General features: G+C 36.8%; 2 protein-coding genes and 1 long non-coding RNA gene across 3 annotated transcripts; 2 read left to right on the top strand and 1 right to left on the bottom strand.

Annotated features, from left to right (window-relative positions):
* The first annotated feature begins 1,795 nt into the window (after positions 1 to 1,795).
* On the top strand, positions 1,796 to 4,141 carry LOC148931649 (uncharacterized). Its single transcript, XR_016135039.1, has 3 exons — positions 1,796 to 1,877; positions 3,619 to 3,762; positions 3,863 to 4,141. It is a non-coding gene; the product is annotated as an uncharacterized LOC148931649 (long non-coding RNA).
* A 4,730-nt stretch (positions 4,142 to 8,871) lies between these two features.
* Positions 8,872 to 10,541, top strand: LOC125222728 (metacaspase-4-like). The gene is made up of 2 exons (XM_048125499.2): positions 8,872 to 9,257; positions 9,526 to 10,541. Exons 1-2 carry the CDS (start codon positions 8,912 to 8,914, stop codon positions 10,380 to 10,382), a joined length of 1,203 nt encoding a protein of 400 aa, XP_047981456.1. The 5' UTR covers positions 8,872 to 8,911; the 3' UTR covers positions 10,383 to 10,541.
* On the bottom strand, positions 10,491 to 26,409 carry LOC125222719 (protein FORGETTER 1-like). The gene is made up of 32 exons (XM_048125487.2): positions 25,608 to 26,409; positions 22,289 to 22,354; positions 22,023 to 22,196; positions 21,815 to 21,945; positions 21,568 to 21,644; positions 20,890 to 21,068; positions 20,715 to 20,792; positions 19,757 to 19,889; positions 19,165 to 19,225; positions 19,015 to 19,096; positions 18,404 to 18,532; positions 18,143 to 18,286; positions 17,819 to 17,918; positions 17,606 to 17,734; positions 17,002 to 17,069; positions 16,722 to 16,894; positions 16,536 to 16,629; positions 16,360 to 16,457; positions 16,146 to 16,281; positions 15,920 to 16,026; positions 14,957 to 15,052; positions 14,788 to 14,875; positions 14,568 to 14,688; positions 14,264 to 14,375; positions 14,066 to 14,189; positions 13,923 to 14,000; positions 13,721 to 13,839; positions 12,327 to 12,380; positions 12,139 to 12,241; positions 11,334 to 11,462; positions 10,973 to 11,084; positions 10,491 to 10,882 (listed from the first exon to the last, which is right to left on the bottom strand). Exons 1-32 carry the CDS (start codon positions 26,064 to 26,066, stop codon positions 10,842 to 10,844), a joined length of 3,795 nt encoding a protein of 1,264 aa, XP_047981444.1. The 5' UTR covers positions 26,067 to 26,409; the 3' UTR covers positions 10,491 to 10,841.
* Between the last annotated feature and the right edge of the window lie 131 nt (positions 26,410 to 26,540).

The following is a 26,540-nucleotide window of genomic DNA, read 5'->3' as shown; positions in this document are numbered from 1 at the left end:
TTGGGGTATTATGCTATCTTAACTAACTCTATTTGTTAACACTTATTAGTATTATATACTCCCTCTGTTCCATAATAGGGGCGTTTTTCCATTTCCGTCCGTTCCATAGTAATAGAGTTATTTCCTTTTTTAGTAAAAGTCAATACATTTTTCCACACCTACTTTACTCTCTCTTACTTTTTTCTCTCTTCATCTCTCTACCTTTTTCATTTTCCACTTTATTCTCTCTTTACTTAACTCACCTAACACAATTTTTCTTAATCTCCGTGCAGAAAAGTTTTGTCTCCATTACTATGGAACGGAGGGAGTACTATATGTACACGTGTACGTACGTGCAACTTGCGTGTCAAGACCTATGAAACGACATCTCATATAAAGGGCAGTGATCAGTAAATAAGTAAATCCTAATGCATAATTATATGCACATAGGCACTTTTGTATTATATTATGTTATGCGTAGCAATTTTCCATTTTAAAATCCACGCAAATTACAATCCAACTTCATAACTATTCGATTTGTAAACCAAACCACATATAGTTTCTATCCCACAATAAAGAAACATAATTTGTACGTGCGTGGACATTTAATTGTCGTATCTGTGTAAAATGTGGTGGATTAGTTATTCTATTAATTGTTATGAAAAACATTTCTTGGTGGATTAGAATTAGTCAATATTATGTGATGTTTATAATGATGGTACAAGAATACTTACGTAATTAAATTGCGGAAGGTAAATGGTTGGAGTTATATATGATCATAAACATATTTCACGAATTGTTTAGGATATTTTAAATTCCAAAACTATAATCAAATTAAAACATGATTATCAACATATAATAACATATTAATCATTCTCATGCATACTTTTAAATTCAATTCCAAACAATTCCAGTTCCAATGCAACTCCATTTCCATGTACGGCACACTTATTTTGGCCATAGCATCAAAACTTTTAAGAATGATTTTATTTTTCTGTTTGTATTAGCAATGTGTATACATTAATTGAATGGAAATGCCTAATGATGTAACGGCTATAAATTATAATGACCAAATTTGATAATCCCGGTTCGTTGGCTCTGACAGGAGTATTATATTTATATAGCAAAAACAAATACAAATACAGACTTTGGTTTTCTTAATATTTGTTTGATTTTATATCCATTATATTTTAGGTGTTTGGCTATTTTTCTTGTTTAGAGAAAGCGCATTATCTATGTTATCTCTCTCTTATTTTATTCTTTCTTCATTTTAATTATTTATTACTATTATTTTTTAAAATGAATGCAAAAAAAAAAATGTAACATCTTTTATTGGACGAAAAGAGTATAATTTATTCGCAATAGTTTCGAAATCTATCACATAATTAACTCATTATTTCCTTAATCTATAAGTCATAAAAGCACTGTTCAGTGTCGTAGGATCAAAAAGTTACCTCAAATAATCGACGTACACACCATGTCTAGAATTCTCTGACACTTAATTCTTATAAAGACTTAAATATATAACTATAGTATTCAATCACATTAACTATTATCTATTATACACTATTTAAAATTAGAATTTTCCGAAAACAATTTGTACACATATTTTATTATTGAAGGAATCTCCAATAAAATTTAATTTAATTCATAATCTTAACATTTAACTTCTACAGAATTTATGACATTTGTAAAAATAACTATGACAGTATTACTCATCCCTAGTCACTTATTTACATTATCGATTTTGACGAAACAGTTATTAATTAATCTCAGTTCCGCAATCAATTAAGCTAATCAGCAATTAATTTCTCTACCCTAATCTGTGCGGAGAAGAGAATAGAAGGAGCAGTTTTATTTCGCGACACACAATCAATAAAATTTCTTTCAATTCCAAGGTAATTCACAATCACATTTTTCGTTCACGCATCAATCACCATAGCATTTTCATTTTTTTTTTTTTTTTTTTGCGAGTAATAGAACATAGGAATCATGATTTATCAATCAATAATTCAACGCATACTTTCAACTCCCCAAATCCATAACCAAACGCAAATAAATAAACCAAAGAGTAAGGCCTAAGGAGAGAGGTGCCTGAGGTGGGTTTTCCTTTTAAATAAGGATTATCAAACCGGTTCCTCCTTTGCCTTCTCCGCTATCCTAATTATATTATGATGTGACAGGTGATTGTGTTTATCATACCATGTTTTGTTTTATTGAACCGATGCGAAGCAATTTTGTCATTTATGTTTAATCGAATTCGGATCCTAGTAGAGCCGCAAATCCCACTCAACTTGTATACACCTATGGTAGATCGGGTCATCTTTCAAGCTAGCCGGTCTAGTGACATGGAGAGTGGCCACATTCCATGTCATGTATGTTAATATTGTTGATCTCAATGAGAACTTTATACACCTATGGTAGATCGGGTCATCTTTCGAGCTAGCCGGTCTAGTGACATGGAGAGTGGCCACATTCCATGTCATGTACTCCCTCCGTCCCAAGGAAGATGACCCCTTCCTTGGGCGGCACGGGATTTTATGCAGTTAATTTTTGTGTGTTAAGAGGAGAGAGTAAAGTAAGAGAGAGGGAATAAAGTAGAGATAAAAGGTGTTTCCATTATAAGTAATGCGTCATCTTGATTGGGACAAACCAAAAAGGAAAGTGGGTCATCTTCAATGGGACGGAGGGAGTATGTTAATGTGGTTGATCTCAATGAGAACTTTGACTGGCCAGACATACTTTTACTGATGAAATGTTTTAATGCCTTTGCGCTCTTTTTAAAGGTAAAACTCCGATGTCACTCAATAATAGTGATAGAAATCCATGGGTTCCATCCTAAAACCAATTGGTGATAGGAGGAGTGGTCCATAGGATTTACATACTAGTTTCAGTATTATCTCGGCACCGATGTGGGACAGTTATATGTTATTTTTTAGTTTCAATTGCCAACAAATAGCATGATAAATATTTTTATGAAATGTATTTTTGACATGAGTCCACTGAGTATACTAAGGAGTTAATGAGTATACTAAGGAGTTAATCCTGTATGTGTTTTAAAAATAAAAATGTGCAAGTTGAGGAGTGACGGACACGGTGGTGTTGAGCTGAGCAGATAAAGGGTTTTCGTTTGGTTTTGATATTTATAATATTGTCATGTCTTCATACATGACATCATTCCTTGTTTTATACAATTCCGCTGAAAGTCTAGCTCTTCTGATTTGTTTGTTTACTGTTGAATTGTTACTTCTTTCAAGTTATGTTTTGTTGAGATGATGCTCAGTTTTCTTCCGTGTTATTCAAACTTTTTTGAGTTATGGACTTACGGTCAAGATTTATTGTCTTTCTATTGTATTTCTCATTTCTTTCCCGCTTTTTTAATCTCAACCAAGCTATCTGTCCTTAGAAAGTAGGATCGTGACAAATTCTAGCATGTGGTTGCAATCATTCATAGAGGACCAGTTGAGGTCCGATATTGGTGGCGGCTATTTCCTGACTTCCATCGCCATCATCGGCCATGACGGCAACATTTTGGCCCAAACCTTTAACTTCCCAAAGGCATCCTATTGCTCATGCTAACTATTTAATATCCTACTTTGTATTGATTAGCTATGTATAAACAATTGAATGGTGATGCAGATGAAGCCTAATGAGGTAACATCTATGATGAACGAATTTGATAATCCTGGTTCGTTGGATCCGACCGGATTTCACATCGGGGGAAGTGGTTACAATGTGCTTCGAGGCGAGCCTGATGCCGTCATCCGAGGGAAAGGAAAAAAAGTATTGTCATCAACAATTTAGTCATACATATCAAGAGTCTAGCATATCCCATTTGGAAAGTATAATGAATTGATTATGTTTTTTTTTGTTGGCTTATTAGGTATACGGGCATGTCACCATCAAAAAGATTGATCATTGGAATGTGTGACGGGAATAGACCGGGCAACATGGTTGTGGAGGAGATGGGTGATTATCTTATTCAACAGGGTCTTTAGACTTTAATTAATTGTTTAGGTTAATAATCCCTTCGACATAAACAAGATTTCCTTTTCACTTAATTCTCAAGTTGTTGGCTTTGGCAAAAACTAATTAGGAATTATACTTGTCTAAATTCAAACAAGGTTGGTCTGTCTTTGCATTTCATTTTTGTTGCTCAATGCAATCCAATTATGAATTTTTAATTGCTTCTTGTTCAATTTTTTTTATAGCAAATACATTTATAGACTTGGTTTTCTTAATTTTATTTTTATTATCATAGAAAAGAATGGCGGGTGGGTTTTATCCATTTTTTTAGGTATATGTTCCTTTTTTTTCTTATTTAGAATCTCTATTTTGTATAGTGTGAACTTCAAATATGATTTTGAGAAATACGCTTCACACTTATTTTATTGAAAGAATATCACCACAGGCAATTGAAAAATATAATAAATCATTTGGTGTCTTTTTTTACGAGACAATAATTAGTATATCGACATGCCTTGATACCATCTAAGAATAGTCTCATTATTGTTATTTTGAAATTTTCTCTCATTATATATATAGTTAAGATATCATTCATGCATTAATTTGTCTAGTAATTCACAAATCTCTTTTAGTAAGTTTCATTAAAGAAACTACATTCTTGAATGACACAAGTGCGATACAAACCTACTTGTTGATAATGAAACTAACCAAATGAAACTAAACAATTGTTGATAGAGAGAGAGAGATTCAATTTGTGTCTTGAAAAAATTATTTCAGTTCAATTTTATAGGTCTTCACACGTAATTCACACGGACGAGCACGCATACATAGATTTGTTAAGGAGCTAGATTTCTTGCTCTATCTGTCATACAGATACTAAAAATAATCGATATCTTGCTCTTTCAGTCATAATTTGCAAAAGGAGATTGCCTATAAATATATAATCCTTTTCCGTAATCATTCACTTTTTCATCTCCTATCACCATCTCATTTCCTTCCTATTTTTTTGTCTAGCTTGCACATAATATACTAGTAGTAGTATTTTTTTTCTTGGTGGAAGGAGAATTTTCTTTAAATTCTCGATTGAAATTCTTGATTTTTAAGGTTTGTAGTCGTTCAATTGTTAGATCAGAAGCCATGGTGGACACGACGAAGCTCTTTTGGCTCCAAGCATACGCTGACTGCTCCCACACCTGAAGTGAATGTTGTATGAAGAAGCAATAAGGACATTAATTTTTGTTGGTCTAACTGTCATTTAACGCGATAGAGGAGCTCGAAAGTGAACGATCAAACCGGTGCCCGAGGCATGCAGCCCCAAAGTTAATGCTTGGTCTGGGCACGGACATTGTACGGACGCGACACGTGTACATTTATATAATAATGTAGTTAGTTTATAAGATAGCATTATATCCTCAACTAAGACTCCCAAAAGGCATTAACTCAAAGAATTAGAAACCAAATGTATTAAATACTGGGATATGTGAAGCTTATTATGTTGAGACAAACTTCTAGATCCATTGCTGGAAGATGAGGGTGTGGATTTCCTTGGAAGAAGAAGGAGAAGGAGCCTTCGCTTTTCTTCTACACTAGATGGTGTCTTATCAAGTCCCGCCTGCTCCACCTTATCCTACGCCTCTTCCCTATTAACAAACATATTTTGTCATTTTGAGATGTTCACAAAAAAACAGTCTCTTTTCTAAACACTTAAAACTATTGTATAATTTTTTAAAAATACTTTTATTTTATATATTTTGTAATTGTGAATATTATATAGTACTATTCTTCTAGTTAAACTCTGAATAACTGATTATTTTTAATTAAAAATTAGTAGCATGAAATAACGTAATCGACTACATAATTAAAGACATTTTTTTTTAAATGACATACACTGTTATACACCATGTCAATAGAAAAGAATATTCAAGACATACTAAAAAAGGATTAAAACGTCCCCCCATCGACAATCCCATCTGGCTTTTGGGTTCTCTTGAGAGGGTTATTGCTGAATGGTGGAATGTTTGTCAATGAACATAAACACATTTTACCTTCACAGACCCAATCTTATTTCACTGAACCTTGATGAGGGGATTAACAGATGCAAGTCTTGATAGAATGTGGTTTCATATGCTCATTTAGTAATAAGCATATGCTATCAAATATTTTACTTAATTTTATACTTATTGTGACTGAATCGAACATTAACTCAAAAAAAAATTTTGAAATAAGTTTAAAATTAAAATAATCAATTACACGTGGCACGCACATCGCACGGATGCTACACGTGTACATATATATATAGAAGTATTGAAATCATTACTACATATTGTTAGTCAAGATCAGCCCATAAAGTAGGAAATACATACTTAAACACGTCCGCGGGACTTGCGTACCAAAACCTAATAAGTAGTCTTTATGAAATAAATATTTACAAATTAAATCGTGACATTGCAACGCCTAATTCTTTATCTCCTCAAGTTTTCTAGTGTAAATAATGTGAGGCAAAGACTAGCCATCCTCCCAACTGTAATAGTAATACACATTCATTTTGGGGGATTTGACAAATTTTTCAGTTCATCCTTGTCTTCAATAGTATAAACCTAAGAAACAAAGAAAATGATGGATGAACTCGGGCAGCGGTGCTGTTTGAGCATTCATTGTCAAACAGCGCCGCACCTAGAAAATACGCAGAATCAATTTATTAATTAATCCAATTACTCTCGAGATTCACGCCTTATGTTACTTTTACAGTGAAGAAAAAGTCGTGCAGCTGCAACTCACCAACTAGGCACATGTATTGTGGAATATATATTTCTCATCTTTATTTTTTTTAATTGAGAAAAAATTATACTTGGAGTTATGTTGTTATAGGAGAGGGCTTGCCCTCCTACGTTAGCACTATCTTCGCATTTCACTTGCACGATTATGTGCTTCACACATAATTTTTTATTTCATCACTTAACACTTACAATTGTATGCATCATTTCTACACTTCACGCATACATATATTTGTTAAGGAGATTTCTTGCTCTTTCTGTCATACTAAAAATAATCGATTTATTGCTTTTTCAGTTATAACTTGCAAAAGTAGATTGCCTATAAATATATAATCCATTCCCGCAATCATTATATTCACTTTTTCATATGCTCTCACTCTCTCATTTCTTTCCTATTTCTCTCTCTAGCTTGCACCTAATATACTAGGAGTAGTATTTTTTGTCTATGTATAGAGGGATGATTTTCTTTAAATTCTCGATTGAAATTCTTCATTTTTAAGGTTTGTATTCATTCAATTGTTAGATCAAAAGCTATGGTGGAGACACGGCGAAGCTCTTCTGGCTCCAAGCACACACTAACTGATCCCTCACCTGAAGTAAGATTTTGACACTTGAAATGTACGTATGACAAAGCAATAAGGACATTGTTAGTGGTCTCATTGTCAGTTAACACGATGGAGGAGTTTGTGCTTGACAGCTAAAATGTCGTGCTGCCACAACTCACCAACTAGGCATATGGGAGAGATATATTTCTCATCTTTATTTTTTTAATCGATAAAAAGTTATACTTAGAGTTATGTTGGTACAGTGGAGAAACCACATATATAATATCAATTTATTGGTCTGGGCAGGGCACGCACGTCGCACGAAGGCTACACGTGTACATATATAATAATGTACATTATACCCCAAATTAAGACTCCCTAAAAGCATTAACTCAAAGAAACCAAAGGAAATATAAATGAAAATTGCATTAATTGTGGGATATGTGAAGCTAATGGGAGAGTTATATATGTTGAATGAAGGACTCGTTCCTGCCATTGATATGTAACATCAGAATACTGTGAACCATTGCTGGAAGATGAGGGTGTGGATTTCCTAGTCCCTGCCAGTATATATTATATATGGTAGTGGTTCTTCACCTGGAAGAAGAAAGAGAAGTAAGGAGCCTTGGCTTTTCTTCTACACTGAATGGTGTCTTATCAAGCTCCACCTTATCCTACACCTTTCCCTATCAACAAACATCATTGGTATATAATATTAAATGGAGTGCTGACTATTGGAGGAAGCTAAGTTTGGGGTATTATGCTTTCTAACTAACTCTATTTGTTAACACTTTCTGCACTATATTAGTACTATATACTATATGTACACGTGTACGTCCGTGCAGCTTGCGTGTCAAGACCTATGAAACGACATCTCATATAAAGGGTAGTGATTAGTAAATAAGTAAATCCTAATGCATAACTAAAAATTATCATATCAGAGAAAATCTCAATCAGGAAATGTTGGAGAAATATTGTTGTGAAGGAGCAGCCATTTGTTCAATCTTTTTGTAAGAGAATGACAACATCACTCATGCGGGTTTCTCTATGCTTGGGAAGCACGCAGATGAATATGACAGTGTCTTTTGATTGTCTCTAATATTTTGGATTTATTTCAGTTATTTTGTTTGAGTCGATGTTGAATTCGGTTATTATAAGATGCAAAATAAAACAATCGACTACATATGCTTATTTGTATATCGACTACAATGTGAGGAGGATTCATGATAGTAAAATAAGTGTGTTTATATTTGTTAAAATGTACTGGAACTTTGAATTCTATACTCATATACTGTTACTAATTATTTATGGTAAAATTTCTTATTATTGTAGCTTTGAATTAAGGATGTAGCTCACTCTATTCAGTCTTTATCATAGTATATAAGATCAATCTCGATATTTTAAACTGAAAGATAAACAAAATGAAAATTAAAATTGAAAAACGTAAATTTCATTACCAAATTTGGATGTCCATAACACAATGTGGTTTTTGAAAAAATTAAAATGCATGGTGCTCATTATAATTATTCTTCTCATTTTATTACTATTTGCATGTACGTTTGTGAATATGTATAAAATTAGATATGTGAGTGAGTAAGTGCATTAAACAGGCTGCAAATTCAAATCTCATTTCATTTGATCTTAACCATGGCGAAGAAGGCTGTTTTGATCGGGTGCAACTATCCCGGGACCAAGGCGGAGCTGAAAGGATGCATCAACGATGTGCGGCGGATGCACTCCTGCCTCATCAACCGTTACGGCTTCTCCGACGACGACATCACCGTCCTCATCGACACCGACGATTCCGCTAAGCAGCCCACCGGCCACAACATCCGCGCCGCCCTCTCCGATCTCGTCGGCTCCGCGCGCTCCGGCGACTTCCTCTTCGTGCACTACAGCGGCCACGGCACCCGCCTCCCCGCCGAGACCGGCGAGCAGGACGACACCGGCTACGACGAGTGCATTGTCCCCACCGACATGAACCTCATTACCGGTTAGGTCACTTCTCGATTTGATTTTCTGTGAATTCCGCGATTGATTTCAATTTTTTGGTTGACGATCCACATGAATCTGGTGTGTTCATGTGTTGGTGTAGATTGTGGATTTGATTTTGTGATCCGATTGCTGTAGATTTTCTGCAAATTCCGCGATTTATTTCAACGTTTTTTGGCTGTCGCTGCGTATGAATCTGGTGTGTTGGTGTACATGCTGGATTTGATTCGGAGATCTGATGCAATTCATGATTTGATTGTGATAATCAGATGATGATTTCAGAGATTTGGTCGATAAAGTGCCGAGCGGTTGCCAGATCACGATCGTGTCGGATTCGTGCCACAGCGGAGGGCTGATTGATGAATCGAAGGAGCAGATCGGAGAGAGCCATAGGAAGAGTGATGATGAAGATGAGAAGGAATCTGGAGGTTTCAGAAACTACCTGCGCAGGAAAGTTGGACTTGGCGAAAGCAAAGACAACGAGGAAGAGGAAGAGGAAGAGGAAGAAGTTGAAGGTGTGAAGAACAAATCTCTGCCGCTCCCAACGCTGATCGAGTTGCTGAAGCAGAAAACCGGCAAGGAAGATATCGACGTGGGGAAGCTGCGGCCGACGCTGTTCGACGTGTTCGGGGAAGATGCAAGCCCCAAGGTGAAGAAGTTCATGAATTTCATATTTGGCAAAATCAAAGGTGGCAATGGCGAAGGAGGTGAAGGTGAAGGTGGAGGAGGGTTTTTTGGAATGGTGGGAGGGCTAGCTCAGCAGTTTCTGCAGCAGAAGCTTGAGAACAACGAGAGCTACGCGCAACCTGCGCTGGCGACCCCTGTTGGGAGCAAGCAGGAAGCCTATGCCGGAGCAAGCAAGAAAGGACTGGCCGATACCAGCATTCTCATCAGCGGCTGCCAGACTCATCAGACATCGGCCGACGCCACTCCTTCCGGTGACGCCACTAAATCTTATGGCGCTCTCAGTAACGCAATTCAGACAATCCTTGCTGAATCGAATGGTACGGTGAGTAACCAGGAGTTGGTCACGAAGGCGAGGGATCTTTTGCAGAAACAGGGCTACACTCAACGTCCCGGATTATACTGCGGCGATCACCATGTCGATGCTCCTTTTGTTTGCTGATGGCTTCTTCATAGCATCGTTGTTAGGTTTCTGTAACCCCAATTGCAATTGCACTGGTGGTGGCTGGTTTCAAGAATAAGAATCCATTATTGTGATATTTTCAATTAGTAGTCAATAATCAATAATTTAATAAATGGAGCAAAATGAATTTGTATTTGAGATGAGTTTCTGAGAGTTACAATCTTCTTGTGTTTTACCTATATTACATGAATGCTATCGATAATAATATACAAAAAACAGATATCCAATGGGGCCTAAAAATGGGATATTAACAATGTGAGGATTGTTGATTGCACCAAAAAGCTCAAAAATGTGGGCCTAGCCTTCACTGCCAATCCCATATGTCTGATGGCTTCGCCAAAGCACGTTACAAGTCATAATCCTTGATCTTGGCAGCAAACGGTTTAGGCAAACGCCCCTCCAAAAAAGTGGCAAAACAAGTCCGAGCCCTCCCAATCCTCACTCCTCGTCGTCGTCAATGTCGTGAACCCAAGCCAGATCTACCAAAATAAAATCTCAATGACTCAACAGTTCAAGACACGGATGAAATCTAGACGGCCACAACCAGAGAGAGAGAGAGAGAGAGAGACCTTGCAGAACTGTTGGAACAGCTGCATTTGGGATGAGCAACCCGACAATTCGTTGATTGTCAGAAGTGGTCTCTATACGCACAACGCGGATTCTTTTATGGCTCTGACGAGCCTGTCAAAAGGAATTACTAAGTCAATTAAATAAATAGCTCATTTAACCAATTTCCAAAGCAGCGGGATGGATGAGACTGTTAGGCATCACAGATGTCTAGGACCTATGTAAATTTGGATCGCCACGAGGAAACATGTCCTTACAATTATTTCAATCATTTCATATGCTGGATTACAATATTGACCTAAGCATGTATAGTATATACCATGAAATCATGCATTATATAAAGCAAAAAAACAATGGAGTAACCTGCTTGGAGAGTGCCTTCTCAACAGTGCCCCAAACAGGAAGAATGAGGCCACCCAAAACGTTCACTTCCTGTAGCCTTCTGCCTGTAGTGCAGAAGCTGCCCAATTTACAGTTGGGACCGTGCATGCACTGCATGTGAAAACTCAATAAGCTGTTGCAACTCTATTGTCAAAATACAATGGCACAACAGCTACCGTAGTGTCATAAGTAATTTTACAAATGAAGCCTTTTCGGTGTTAAACAGTTTTGTAGTACAATACTACTATGAGATGTGGAGTGGTTTAGCAGTAACGATAAACTTACTACAAGAAGTTACAGTAGCAATCATCCATGTTATAACTAGGGCCTAGGCCAGAACATCCTCCATACTAAACCCCTCATTCTTTGCTAACAACTCTTTTGACTCAATGCCACCATATCTTCTAGTTTGCAAATATGTTACTTTAATTTCAGAGTGGCACTGTGAAAAGCCAAGTAAAACAGTTTCCATAGGTGAGAATCACAAAGGATTTAGACAGTTTTGAGTGCCCTGACATTCGCGTGCAGTACTATATATACAAGATTACAGCAGTTTGGTGCCCCTGGAAGTTTCCTAATATCTCAGCTACTCTTACTTTATCCCAGCAATTGATCTCATTCACGTCGCATCAAATGTAGTTTCATTCTAGTAAGTATATGCACTCATGTTTATAAATGAAGAATTCCATTTCATATTTATATATAACCATGTCGTCATGCCTCAACCATAAAAGAAAATAGTATATCAAATTTATTAAGTTCAAGTCAAAGTTAATGGGATAGTTACCTGCTTTGAAGAAACTTCATATTCACCTTCCCAGCCAGTACGCGCTTTCTCAAGAGCTGAAAGTTTTCTATATTTTTCTTTTAGTTCTGTAAGTGTCATCTCCCTGGATATTGGAAATGATCTCAGAGGCCTAGCAGAGATACTGATAAGGAAATCATGTGAAATTCGGGGTTGGAATGTCTATGCACCTGATAGACTCCCCAAGGTTTGGTCGGAAAATTTTGTACTCTCCAGAGTCAGAGCTGAAATGAGGATAACAAGATTTAGACACATAAGCATTAGCAGGATCTGAGCCCACATCTGCAAACTGGTAAATCTGTAAATACTTGTATGTTTACTCCAGATATTAGCAAAACGATACCAGAGCAAATTAAAGCAATCAGCATGGCAAACAAAAAATGAGACCAAAGTTCAGCAACTGAAAAATGTAAGAATACAAAATATAATGTCATCTTTATACTCCATAAAGCACATTTCTGCTACTTGCACATTCTTTCTCCAAGTTATGCATATACTTAAGAGGGTTGTGATATATGAACAACTAATTCCTAATGCAGGACTGTCATTTTTAGACAACACAGAGTTCATTTTTAGATCGTTTCGGAGGTCATTATTAGTCAGTGTTTAGTTCATTTAGAAAGGATGACCTAAAACAATCTAAAAATGACCTCCATATTTTTAAAATCTGGATTTTCTAAAATGAACTTTTAGTGTTATCTAATAATGACACTTCTGCAGTTCTTCTGCATCAGAAATTAGTTATATTTTTATCACAATCCTATACTTTACGAAGATGCATCTAATCTTAATTACAATAATCTGATATCTCAAAGACTCAAACAATGTTGAAAAAGCTAATCATGGTTCCGCAACCTAGCTTAGTAACCATGATTAACATGCCACTATAGTTCAGTGACAACACTACTAATATGCGCTGTTTAGAACTTCAGACTGTTTCAATTAGGCCTGGGAGCAACGCTGGTCCAATTATCAATACCCTTTCAAAATGTGTTGCAAGAGACCCGCCATGAATCACTCAAAAGTCAAAAGCCTAGGAGCCTCCCTAAGAAAAAGAGATAACCTACTGGAGACGAGGAGACAGGCAGTATAGAGAGATGAAGACAGAAAACTAGAGAGGAAAAGTAATTTGGTGTTGGTAAACAGGGTATCACAAAGAAAGTAGGGTGTCATAGAACACGTTTTGACATATAGAACATTAGTTTAAATCAATAGTTAATAAACTCTTAGAATTGTAGAAAGTTTGAATTTGTTTCATTAAATATTTTAAAGTTTAAAATAGTAATTAAATTCACAATTATCTACATTAACTGGGGTTTAAAAACTGATCCCAGTGACCAATACAAATCTCCAGTTTACTTGCTTGAATAGACAACCTGAACATATGCCGAAGGCCAGTATTAACCGCTAAGCATTGGCGACAGGTTTAAGGCATTATATATGGGGTGGGGGGGGGGGGGGGTATGCCTCACTCTAACCAAGCACATTTAGTCACATAAATTCTTTAGCCGTGTACTGCATAACCGTAATGGTAATGTAAATGTAACTCAAGAATGAAACATACTCTTCAACTGCTAAAACGTAATGTCGTTTTCCCATCCATTCTCTCCTTGATTCGTAGAATCCAGTGTTACTTGATCCAGTATCAACTTTTTGCTTTTCCTCAAGCAATGAGGAAGCAGCCTGACAAAGAAAAGTAAACATCCCCGACCTTCTAGAAACCAATAAAATTTATCTGTTTGGATTTTTTAAAATAAATTAAATACCTCCCATGTCATTCCTCGGTCCAAGGTGAAAGTAAACAACACAGTGGATGCTCCGGACATATTGTCAATATGCACAGTCTGGAAAATGAGTATATTAAGAACTGGTTATAATATTAAACCACAAATTCACTGAGTATTGCAACCTTTGGTGCTCCCTGCAACTCGATTGTGTTAGCCTTCACATCAACAATACCAGAATCCAGATGCCCTTCAATACGTGCTTTGCGAATAAGAATATCAAAGATTCCAACAAATAACTCGAACAGCCTGCAATACCATCAGTACGACTATTATGATGACCATCAAACACAGAATAGTACTGGTCAAACAAACTACAAAACCTATTTTGAATCCCTGGAGAAAGTCCTAAAATTCGGTTCAGGAAACGCCCAACATCATTCATGTCTGAATCAACTATACGGCCAGAAAGCTTTCCGGCATCCTTCCCATTACCTACAAGCATTAGTGAATAATTTTAATTTGGGCTATGAAAACACAGGATGTAGGTGAATCTTTAGATGAGAGCTAGAATCTATGAAACTACCTTCTAGAAGCCGACATATATGAAAACACAGAGGGACAAAATGGAAAGTGAAACAATAGTCAAGAGAAGGCTAATACATATATTCAGATGCTTAGTATTACCGGTAGCTGGATCTCTAATTATTCCAACAGAATGAAGAGCAGCTCTTCCCTCTGTCATGAATTCTTCTATTGTTTCAGGCTTTTCAGATGAACATCCTGGTGGAACAATGGCCAAAGGTTCCTAATGATTCAAAACAATATAACAATAAGAACTTCACACAAAAGTAAAATCCATTTTGGCAGTTTTGTTGCAATATAAAAAAATCACCCAGATTAGTACCAGATCCATGAGTCCCTTATACAAATTGATTAAGGCCTTCTTTCCAAATGCACTATCATAATTGTAAGCACTGAGAGATGGTCCAGCTCTGCAATATAAGATGATGTAAGCCAACGAGTGCAGGTAGGTAATAAGAAACTGAAATGTACCGCTACAACAATGGTATTACCTTCGGTCTCCCTGTGTCAGTGCTCCAAGAGATTCAAGTCTCTTTGCAACAATTGAAGCAAAACGTCGTTCACCACCAAGATTTGTGAAAAGCAGCCTATAAGAATAGAAAATTAATACTATACTTGCATCTTCATATTCACTTATTCAGATTAATGTCCCTTTAAAAATTTGTTAACTGTGAATTTATAGTATGCCAAATAATTTTATCAATACACCAGGCTTACCTCCAGACTCATAATAATATTATCAATGCCCCATGCATACCTTCAAGCTCATGTGTGACATGAGTGATGTACACTTTTGATTCTAGAATCATAGGTTTCATAATAGGTTAGGGACTTTTTGGAAATACCCACATTCAGTTTATTGAAGTAAAAGACAACCACTTGCTTGAAAATATACAAAAATCTACCAAAATATATTAATTCAACCTTCAGTCATCACTGCATGTTAGTACTAGTACATGAATTTTTCTTTTTGCAAAAGAAATTAAGAGGACATCGTGCAGTAGAGAAAAGTCCTCTACTGCACAATGAAATGGCTCTGTGCCGGCAATTCAAATTGGGATGAGCAAACATGAAACGAGCAAAAAAAAAAGTCCTAAATTTGCTTTAAAGTTTCAAGAATAATCTATGAAAAACATAGTTCAGAATTTTGCATGAAATAAAGTTGGAAAAAATCTTACAGCAGAATGATGTTTTGAAGATGTGAAGAAATTAGATTTGCACATATCAGTAATATATATTTATAATTTTACATTTTTGTAGAATATTCGAATATTTACCCTTCACCAATAAAGTGGGTAGATTTTATATATTTTCAAACAAGTAGAATTCTTTTCACACTTTCAAGTGGGTAGAATTCATTATCACCACTTTTTATGCCAATGTGAAACTCAGTTTGCACATATTGATGCAACAACTGTCATAAGGTCTTTTATTAAATCAGAATTCATAACCACCTATATTCCGGTGCAGAAGCTTGATTTGATCTGTGAGTTCTTCCAAATTGTTGAATGGCTCTATCAGCACTCCAAGGTAGTTCAAGAGTTAGATGAACTCTTCTTCTCTGTTCCAAGAAAAAAATTATTCAACATGAATGAACAAGAAAATGACATTAAAGCAATAAAGCATGATCCTAAGGCAGAACCACAAAAACCACTAGAAAAAACATTCCAATCACGATACCTGATTGACTGCTCTTCTATCTGCTTGCAAAGAAACACCAGCAGATCCAGCCTCAGATATAATAGCTACTAGTTTTTTACCACTCATGAAGAGCTGTTTTTCATGCATATTGACCATTTCCATGGTTACATCTTTCCTAAAGCACACAGTGTATGAGTTTTAGCAACTACAAACACAACTCAAAATGGTGATATAGGGGCATGTCACAACTCACGTGTTCCGTGCCTGATAAGTAACACCTTTTCCGTCAGAAGCCCTGACTAACATGCCTCGTCGCCCTGTGATTTCTGCTACTTTATCAGGGCCTCCAAGCTGCTCCAGTATCACAGCCAATAAAATAAGGTGTATGGATAAGAAATTCTGTTTGTACTTTATGAAAACTGAAATTACCTGATCAACAATATCATCTAGCGGATTGTTAGGGAGATCCAACGATCGTATTATTTCTAGAAATTTCAATTTTCGTTCAAGGGCTCCTTCATATCTAATTTGGTGAAAAAAAATGCATAGAGACAAATAAGAGATTCGAAATACTTTTAAGAGAAAGCATAAACTGATTTCAATAAGGGTTGGTACCTTTTCAGCAGTTCTTCATAGTAGACTTGTCTAGCTCGGAGAAACTCTTCTGTTTTCTCCTTGCATGAATAACAAGACCAATCCTCAGATATTACTTCAACAACAGGTGGAACCAGACAAGCAGGGTGAACAAGCTGGCTGCAACATGAACATTGAAGCAATTTCTTCCTTTCCTAAACTCATGAATAAGTAGACAATGAGGGACGAAAAAATAATGATGAAACAGCTATCCAAATCATCCTTGTCATATTAGAAAAGGGACAAAGGACATGATATATACCCCTTCCAAACTACAAATGTTGCAGATCTCAAACTCATCATCAGATTCAGCTTCAGGGTCAGTGTCGCCTGCATTTTATACAAAGACCATTATGTAATTAAAGAAAATCATAATAATTCAAAAGCAAGTAGCAAAATAAAGATTATATGGTTCGTATTTACAGCTCTACTTATTGTAATTAAAATATCAGCTTTTGTAGTAAGTAGAGGTCTCAATGTCTCATATGTCCAAGCTTCATATCTCAGATACAGGGCAGGGATTATGGGACAACCTAAAATCTTTTTTGTCTTCTACTCGTATTAAAAACTCATACTTTAGCATCAACGCATGAAATAAATGATGAAACTGAAGACTATTTAAGCACAAGGACTTACAGTCTCAACTCTCAATAAGATTTCTAGAGAAACAATTAAAACTCTAACTACTCGAACAGGAAGATCTAAGAAATGGTTATGGAAGATATTAAGTGGATGGCAATGTGCGTCTACAGCGATTGTTTTCTGCAATTACAACATGTCAAAAATCGTATAAAGCTGGATTCAGGGTGTCATAATTGATTGTTGATTTTGCAGAAATATATTTTCACATAAGATACTGTAATTACTTTCAGACTGCCACTCGCTTTCTTCTTCGCTTTCAACTTCCCGTTTGGCAACTTTCCTTACCCTCCCTGCAAATGACACACCAGGTGTAGCTGAATGCCTCTTTCTTTGAAGCTCTTTTACACTTTCCTCTGCACAAATCGCAAAATGAAGTCACTAACTACTACATGCCAAATAAGGAGAAGTTATTGAAAAAACATATAACAAACAGATACCAGCAAGTGGTTCAGGCTTATCTGGGAGGGGATAATTTTCCTCAACAAATTTCAATAATAACTCACGAGGCCCAGATATAAAATCATCAAGCTCCAAACCCTATCAAATACAATGAAAAGTTTCAAGAAGTTAATCAGAGAAAGTTATCTCAATAAAATCCATCAGAAATATCACTGATAAAGATGAAAATTAACTTTGTAATCACATAGTACTAAACATGAAATTTTCTTTTGCTCTTCATACAGAACCATGCCACAAGGACATATGGAAGTTTAAGCCATACTTTGAATTGCACATAAACATACAGTGGAGAACAATCTTACATGTTTAGTAATGACTTCCTCAGTCCTTGCTTCCCCAGTACTCTGTAGGCCTATAACCACGCACTTATTTTCCAGCAATGCTTGTTGAGAAAGTCTAACCACTGCAGGCACTTTAGCTGACATACAAACATGCCTGAAGAACCGCTGTATACCAAAAAGAACAAAACAACAACAAAAAAAACACACATGCATTATCATAATGAGAAGTGACCTATGGGAAAAGGGTCAGATCTATGAAGCTAAAAAGATTTACTACAGTACCTGATGACTTGCCCAGTACAATCTCCACACTTGACTTGAATTAGGCTTCTCATTGGTGAGAAAGGTGCTGGCTGCTAGCAACTCCATTCTCAAACGAGCCCAGAACTCTGCCGCTTTTTCATACATTTCCTGAAACCAGCAAAAACAACTAGTAAGCACAAGATAGCCACATAAGAAATACATATCAAACTACAAAAGGAATGAAATCGAAGTAAAATACTAACGAATTCATTAAATTAGAACAAGAAACTAATAAAATACAAGTAATACGTGAGTTACTTGGTTGATGGATAGGTTTCCTCAGTGAACTTGTACAGATATAATAACAGACAGGAGAAAAAATGCATGTATGTATCATACCTGAACCAATTTGAATCACTCTCAATATATATAGGGTTGCATTAGGGTGAGACAATACCCTATATCATAAATAAGACCAATCTCGGCCCATGTATACATACATATATATATGTATATCAAAAATGCCAATATTGAATAGGAAACAATAAGATCTTACAAAAGGTAATCATAAAGCATTGAAGATTATTTACTACTAGTAAGTAATAAGACCCTCATTTCATGTCTACAAAACAAAGTGATGTTGAACATACCGTCATTTTGGCCTCCAATGGAACTTCAACCACTTCAAATTCCGCACCTTTGTAGCTCAGCGTGCGACAAACATACATCCCCCTAAATCGAAGCCAGATTCAATTTAAAACCTAGGAGTTTACAAGATATTCCAAAAAAAATGTTCTAACCTTGCTTTCATATCCATAGCAACAAGTTCCAGAGCTCCAACACCCCCTTTATCCATTGCACCTGAAACAATTAACATTTATTGTTAATGCTCATTTAACGAATTACTTCATATGAAGAGAAGTGGATGACAGAGAATAAAAAAAATACGCTCAAGAAAATATCATTAATCTCAAAAGTATGTGCACGCTTGAAACATTTCTAACCACCCATGCTATGCCACATCTTATTTTGTGGGGCCAACATGTATGCAAGTGGAGAAAGAAAAGTAGCACAAGTAGAGCTCAACTGGAACGATATACCAAAATTCAAAATCCATCAAGAACATTCTGGATGAACAGAGCATGTTACAAATATGACCAAAACCTCAAAGATAGAAAGTGGAATATCCAGAACCAGATTTTGCCCTTGGATTGGGAAAAAGAGTTTGTAACATATTGGGGCAATGACGACATAAAAAGATAGATCCTAGAGTAAATTGCTACACAAGCAATTCCAAAGTTCAAACTACATGAATATGTTCTCAGAGTGTGAATTAAATTCCGCCTGGTATTGAGAGCAAGCAGGTAAGCACATGTTGAATGAACATTGCACCTAAAAATTCACGAAAGTTGAGAAATGATGTTCCAGATCCCCAAAGACCGAGGCGGACCATATAGCCTAAATTGCGTGGTTCAGAAGCACCAGTTGCTGAGCAATAGATGACACGAGCTTCAGGAAGTTTGGCCTGCATAAGAGAAATTCATAAGCAAAGAGAAAATATCCTTAAATTATGCGATGCATATATAAAGTACAAATGTTGAGATGGAAGGAAGTGCAGAAAATGAGGGTCTTGAAGCACACAGATTCATATAGCACTAAAGACTGCAGCAACACACTGCACACATGCTGGCAAACAACCAGCATTGGGAGAACCATATAAGGTCAAAATAATAATTTAGAGGACAAGAGCTATAAATAAAATTCAGGATGCTGTATGGGACAGATATTCCAGCATAAGCATCTTGGTGCCCATTAAGTGCATAAATGCATTGATGACTTCCTTGTTAGCACATTATCTGGTTGCTTTCTTCAGGCAGTGATGTATTATGTTAGTGGATACATTTGATCCTAAATTTCCAAAAATGTTCTAAATGCTAAAACTGAATCTTGTCATGGGTTAATTAATCTATATACGTCTTCTAACCCTTAGTACATGAATCAGTGGAAGCAAAGGAAGAAAATACAGATGGAAAACGATATTACCAAGTGCTCAACTTTACAAAACAAAACAAAAAAATGTCAACTCACAGGAATAGCTTAGGAACAACATTAATACTCCCTCCGTCCCACTCTAAGTGAACCATTTTCCTTTTTGGAATGTCCCACTCAAAATGACACATTTCTAAAAAATAGAAACATCACTTTCTCTACTTTTTCCGTCTCACTTACTTCATTCTCTCCACTTAACTCACAAAACAACACTACATAAAGTCCCGTGCCGAAATAGAAATGCTCCACTTAGAGGGGACAAAGGGAGTAACATTATAGAACAAAATTTGAGGAGTTCCACCTGGATATCAAGAACGGCTTCGCCCGTCTTTGTTGGCTGCCCCCCAGCTTCAGGAACCAGATTTTTAGCTTTATGACACTACAAGAATGCATTTACAAGTAACAGAAAAGTTCATCACATCATCGGTCATATTAACTAGTCAATACTCAATAGAGTCATAAGATAAACAGCCTACCTCGTCAAATACAATGAGTCCATCCGTGTCACCAAACCATTGCACAAGCTGATGCAAACGCGAACGTCCTCTCTCAGAGGATGCAATGAGGCTGCTATAGGTCAAGAAAACAACTCCCTCCTTAATGCCAACAGCCTTGGATTCGAGCTTAGAGTAAGGAAGCTTGTTCAGAGCATGAACTACAAAGGAAAATTATGACAAATGAAATATGAAATGTTAGAAAAGTATATCAATGAAATAAAAAATATGATTGTATATTGATTGCTAGGCTAGCCAAACAAAGTATGGAACAGCATAGCACAAGCCAATAAGAAAAAAAAAACAAAGACAGAACAATAAATATAATGAAGAGTGTCTTTTCCCCATTTAAATTGCTGACATGTGCACACTGTATGCCACCCCCAAATGTTAACTAGCATCACGATGAAAGGTCTAATCTAAACATTATGGTTCTTGTCGATGCAGCAGAATTAATCCTAACATGTTAATATATCACGAAAGGAACCAAAAGTTGATATCTAAACCTATTCAGTAATAAAATCAATGAGCAAGGCAACGTCTTAATGTTCTCTTATTTACTTCAACATAAAACTAGTAAAAATCACAAAAACAAAAATTACTAAGAAAATCCACTTCCCATCAGAATATGGATAAACTTATGATATAGTCCAGACCAACCTTCTATACATGTCGCACCAACATCGTCCAAGTCTCTTCTAGCATCAAATTTCAAGTCCGAACCTACAGATATCCACCTGCAAGGGTCATTAGTAAAATATAATCCAAAAATCCTAAGAACTCAGCAATCAGCCAATCAGCTCATTAATGTCTCATTACTGATAAAACACTGTGGCTAGTAACACAAGAGATCTCTAGCCAATTTTAATGCACAATACTGGAACATTGGTTCTTGCTGAATACTTACAACGCTTTTCTTCTCCCATGGTGCCAGTTCTCCCATATTAACCCAGCAATTGTCCTTCCTTTACCCACACCAGCACCATCACCAAGAAAAAAGCCAGCTCTTTCACCGTCTGGAAGGTGCTGGAGATGTCTCTGCCACACGGAAGGTTTTACGGTAAGTTATGTTGGTGATGCACAGAAGATGTTTCACGTAAGTTTGTTAGAGTAACCTGACAAGCATAGACCAGTGTTTCAATCTGTAAGCATGACAATGCTTTTGAACGTTCTAGCTCATCCTTTATCCTGAGATCATAAGTGGGTTCAGGAGGTTGTACAGCAGATAAAGATGATGTCTCCACGACAGGATCTGGATGAGGAGGACCAATAGATAGTTTAGGTGGTCGCTGAACAAAACAGGGTAAAGTTTTATTAGAATTGGTCCATATCTTTCGGAAGCCTGAAAATCACATAGACAGAGAACAGTGGGATGGAATACATAATCCGTAAATGTTTCTCCAGCCAATCCACCTTCATCTTCTTCCCTTTCCACTTCGATGGCCACCTGGCATGAGTGAGGGGAAAAAGCATTAATAATTGACAAGGTTCTAAACAATGAGCGTATATGTTATAAGGATGGGAAAGAAGACAAAATTTCATGATGAACAAAATGTATTCATGCACCCAAAGCAGTAAACTCAATCTAAGCAGTTTAATGTAACTCAATACATCAGCATATGCATTAACCAACTCATTTATAGCAAAAGCAATATTTCATACTCCCTCTGTGCCATTAAAAATGAAACGTTTTCCTTTTTGGGTTGTCCCATTAAAAATGAAAAGTTTCCTAAAATGGAAACATCACTATCTCTACTTTTTCATCACTCTTACTTTACTCTCTCTTCATTAACTCACAAACAACACTACATAGAAACCCGTGCCGGTTCCCAAATGTTGCATATTTAATGGGACGGAGGGAGTATTTTCCTCTTGCTACATTGGCAACAGGTGCAATCCTCTTGCAAAATGGGCAACAGGTGCATTACATATCCGAAACAGATACAGAATAAACCTGGGGACAAATTTGGATTGCTTGATAGACAAATACTAAACCTAGTCAAGCAATTGGTTTTTTGGAACTTACTATATAGCGGTGTCAGACATGGTTTGCTAAACTTGACTGTAGAAGAACAATCAAAAACCCACCCCTTGGATAACCCAGTCTAGAAATATAGGCCAATAATATTACCTGGATAAGTTAAACAATTGTAGCAGACAAGAAATATGGTTTCATAACTGCAAATACACAAACTGTACACAAGTTTTGGTTTTAGCAACTCTACTATTTTAGTATTTTGTCAAAAAACACATGAATTTTAAAAAAAAATAGAATTTGGTATGAGTTCAAATTTCGTTTGCCTATAACTCAATTCTCTAGTGTCCAATGTGAAATCCGAATATACCACTGAAAAGCTTTCAATGATATCTTTCTTCTGCTATGTGGTATATGAATCCAAATCAGGCAAAAAAAAAAACCATAATGAACTTTTCAACGCTACCTTTGGATGTCACATTGGGCTTTGCGAAATGCGAACCGAGTTATTGACGAACAAGATTTCGACTCATGCCAAATTTCAAAATAATAGAATTGGTTAAAAACAAAAATTTTAGTACAGTTCGTGTATTCACAGGAAAATTAACCAAGAAATATATACTGATCGATAACCCTTTAACAATACTTTTAATCGTGTCTTATTGCTTGTCTATGATCTAGAACAACTGTAATTTTAAAATTTTAAGCATATATAGGTCCAGATCGCCACTTCTATCCAAAGCTACCTACCTTCACCTAATTGAACAAATAGCAGTTCCCTTCATACTCAACCACTGATCTTGTTACTTATTTAGTTTTTTGCTAGGATTAATGCCAGGGTGTAGCACGTATTCTAAGCTTCACAGTATTTCTCCATTGTTTCAACTGATATATCAGGAAGCTAGACATGTCTCCATTTAAGATGAGGCAGCCAGCACCTTGCTTTTAATTCTGATAAAGATATCTTTTTGTGTATAACTTGAAATAATTTGAACATCCATGTTACATGAATTTACTGCAAGATGGTAAATTTTACGTACTGTCTTCCACAAGGTGGATTAAATATTTTTTTCCTTCTACCTGATCCAAATTAACATTCTCTAATTCATATTATTGGCTCTATGCTTCAGTGCTGGCAGTCAGAAGCGCTAATGTGCATTCAAAGAAGTAGGGTCCATACGGGAAAATGAGATACTATGACAAAGTATCCATACCTGACATTGAGTCAGTGAGCCTGAACATTAAATATCCAGGTTTTGCTGTGCAACGCGGGGCATTTTAGACCTTTAGCATTAATAGCTTAAAAATACACTCTGACAAGAAAATGTGGGAACATATTATAGTTTCTACGAAACATTGTAATCTAACTATCAGACCAAAAACTCTACCATAAACGCAACATTTGCCATCGCCAATGGGAACAGTCTAAGAGGCAAAAATAAGAAAGCTAATACTATTAGTCTAATATAATGTATCTACTTGATGTGTTCTTTGAGTATGCGTGAGAATAAAATAATGTGCAGATCTAGAATGTGCGAGAACAGGCTGACTGAAAATGAGAAAATATTAGTTCCACAAACTTTAGTGGAAAACATTGAAAAACATAATCTAGATACCCGTTCAATTGAGAATCATTATAGATAACAGTACAAATATAGAGCTGTCAATAGAACCTCAAGATGCCAACAGCTCCGGTCTCTCATTTTTTTAAGAGTTTCCAGAAATACAATTTTTGAAAGGAAATCTGTCTATCAACATACTATAAGTAAAATAATGCCCACACATGTGCATGCCCATGAATTACAAACTACCAACTTTTGTGGACCTTTGAGCCATTTCTTGGCAGATATTGAAGAAAATAATTCTTCAAGAATTGTTTTTTTATTATGAAATGTTTGTTATTTGTTAAGTTGCATGTTTGAAGCAAATGGATGAGGTTTGTTCCTACAATTTAAATGAATGAAGGAAGATACTGCAAAGGGACAATTCACCACTGAAAAGTAACATAGTTTCATCATAGTCTATCTGACGGCAAAATTAGATGGTAAGTTGATAACTGCATATACCAGTTGATACTTGATACCGGGAACAAAGATAAGTCCATACTTCAAACTAAAAAGTAGTCACACTGAAAAGCTCCCATTTTCTCAATAATACGATTTTCCAATTTTAAAAAGATCAAATATTAGATATCATGTATTCACAAGTGAAACTTAGAAAACGAGAAAAAAAACCACAAAAACAAAAAAAATACTGATATTGATTGTCAAGTATAATGTGGATACTCATACTGCAAGAACATTTATCTGAAGCTAAAAACAAAGTCCTCCATTGCAAGGATAGGAACTTATGACAGAAAATTATTCAGAATCAACTCAGACTATACTGAATTATGTCCCTCCATGCAAAAAAAATTTGAACAGCTCTAAACATGGCGTTAATATCCTTGGTCAGAAGTCAGATAGTGAAGCACGATATGAAAGTTACTATTTTTTCATGTCTTTGCCTTTAAACAACTTATCCACCAATGCTACATTCAGTAGGACCCAAAAACAAATCCCAAGCGTCTATGCATGTCATTTAAAGGGATGAATTGCAACCGTAATTAGCCTTGCACTATCTTAACTCAAATTGACACCAAACTACCAGCATTACACTTGTCAGCCTACAACAACTCAGATTGTGATAATCCCAGTAACCAAATTGAAATGAGAAAAGGAAAAACCTCATTGACTTCCTCTGGCAGCGGCAGCGGTGGCAGCAGAGTGAGAGACGGATGCTGGCGGACCGGAGGAGCCAACGCCTGCGAAATCTTGGAGAGATCGACAGCGAGACTAATTTGGCACTGGGGGCAATTGAAGCGCGACAAGCCATGCGGCACATTGAGTATGGCCTTGCAGTTGGCGCATGGCAGCTGGATCTTAGTCGGATCAATGCCGTGGGCCGGGGCAGTCCGATGCTGCTGGGCCTGGGCCTGGTTGGGCCGCATCAGCTCGGGCGGCAGCATCTGCGGCAGCTGGCACGTAGGGCAGACGAACTCGGTGAGGCCGGGCATGACGGTGAGGACCATCTTGCAGCCGGCGCAGCGCACCTGGCAGCCAGCGGCGGGGACGGAGCCGAGCTGAGCCGGCGGCGGGGGAGGGGGAGGGGCGATTGGCGGAGGCGGCAACGAGGGCTGCCCCATGGGGGAAATTGGGGATTGGTGGCGATGTGGAGGGATTGAGTGATGAGTGGAGTGGTGAGAATTAGGAGGAAATTGGATTCAATTTTGAAAGATTGAAAGTGCGTGAATGTGAATGAGGGTTTGGTTGACGTGAGGTGAATTTGGGGGAGCGGCAAAAGGGAATAAAAAAGTAGAGGGTGATTTGGCGCTCTATTGGTGAGGATTCAGTTCGTGAAGATCCATGTGCAAGGCGCTGCTCCACACCTGCCTCCACCCACATGCTCGGCTCGAGTGTGAGCAATTGGACTGCAGTGGACCGCGTATTGGTGAAGTGGCTAGCTGGGGCGGGTGGTTCCGGGCGAGCCATTCGCACAGTAGCTGCACAAACTTCTCAAAATCTAGAAAAAATAAAATATTATTTATTTTTGGATCGGATGCTTTTTTATCCATTTCGAAGCTACAAATATTATTAATTTCATCTCATTTTATATTTCG

Source organism: Salvia hispanica, chromosome 2 (assembly GCF_029641045.1).
Source record: "Salvia hispanica isolate PSC_SH4W2 chromosome 2, Shi_PSC_v1, whole genome shotgun sequence".
In the NCBI taxonomy this organism is placed as follows: domain Eukaryota; kingdom Viridiplantae; phylum Streptophyta; class Magnoliopsida; order Lamiales; family Lamiaceae; genus Salvia; species Salvia hispanica.
Note: the sequence above shows the minus strand (reverse complement) of the source record. Positions and strands in the feature narration are given on the sequence as shown.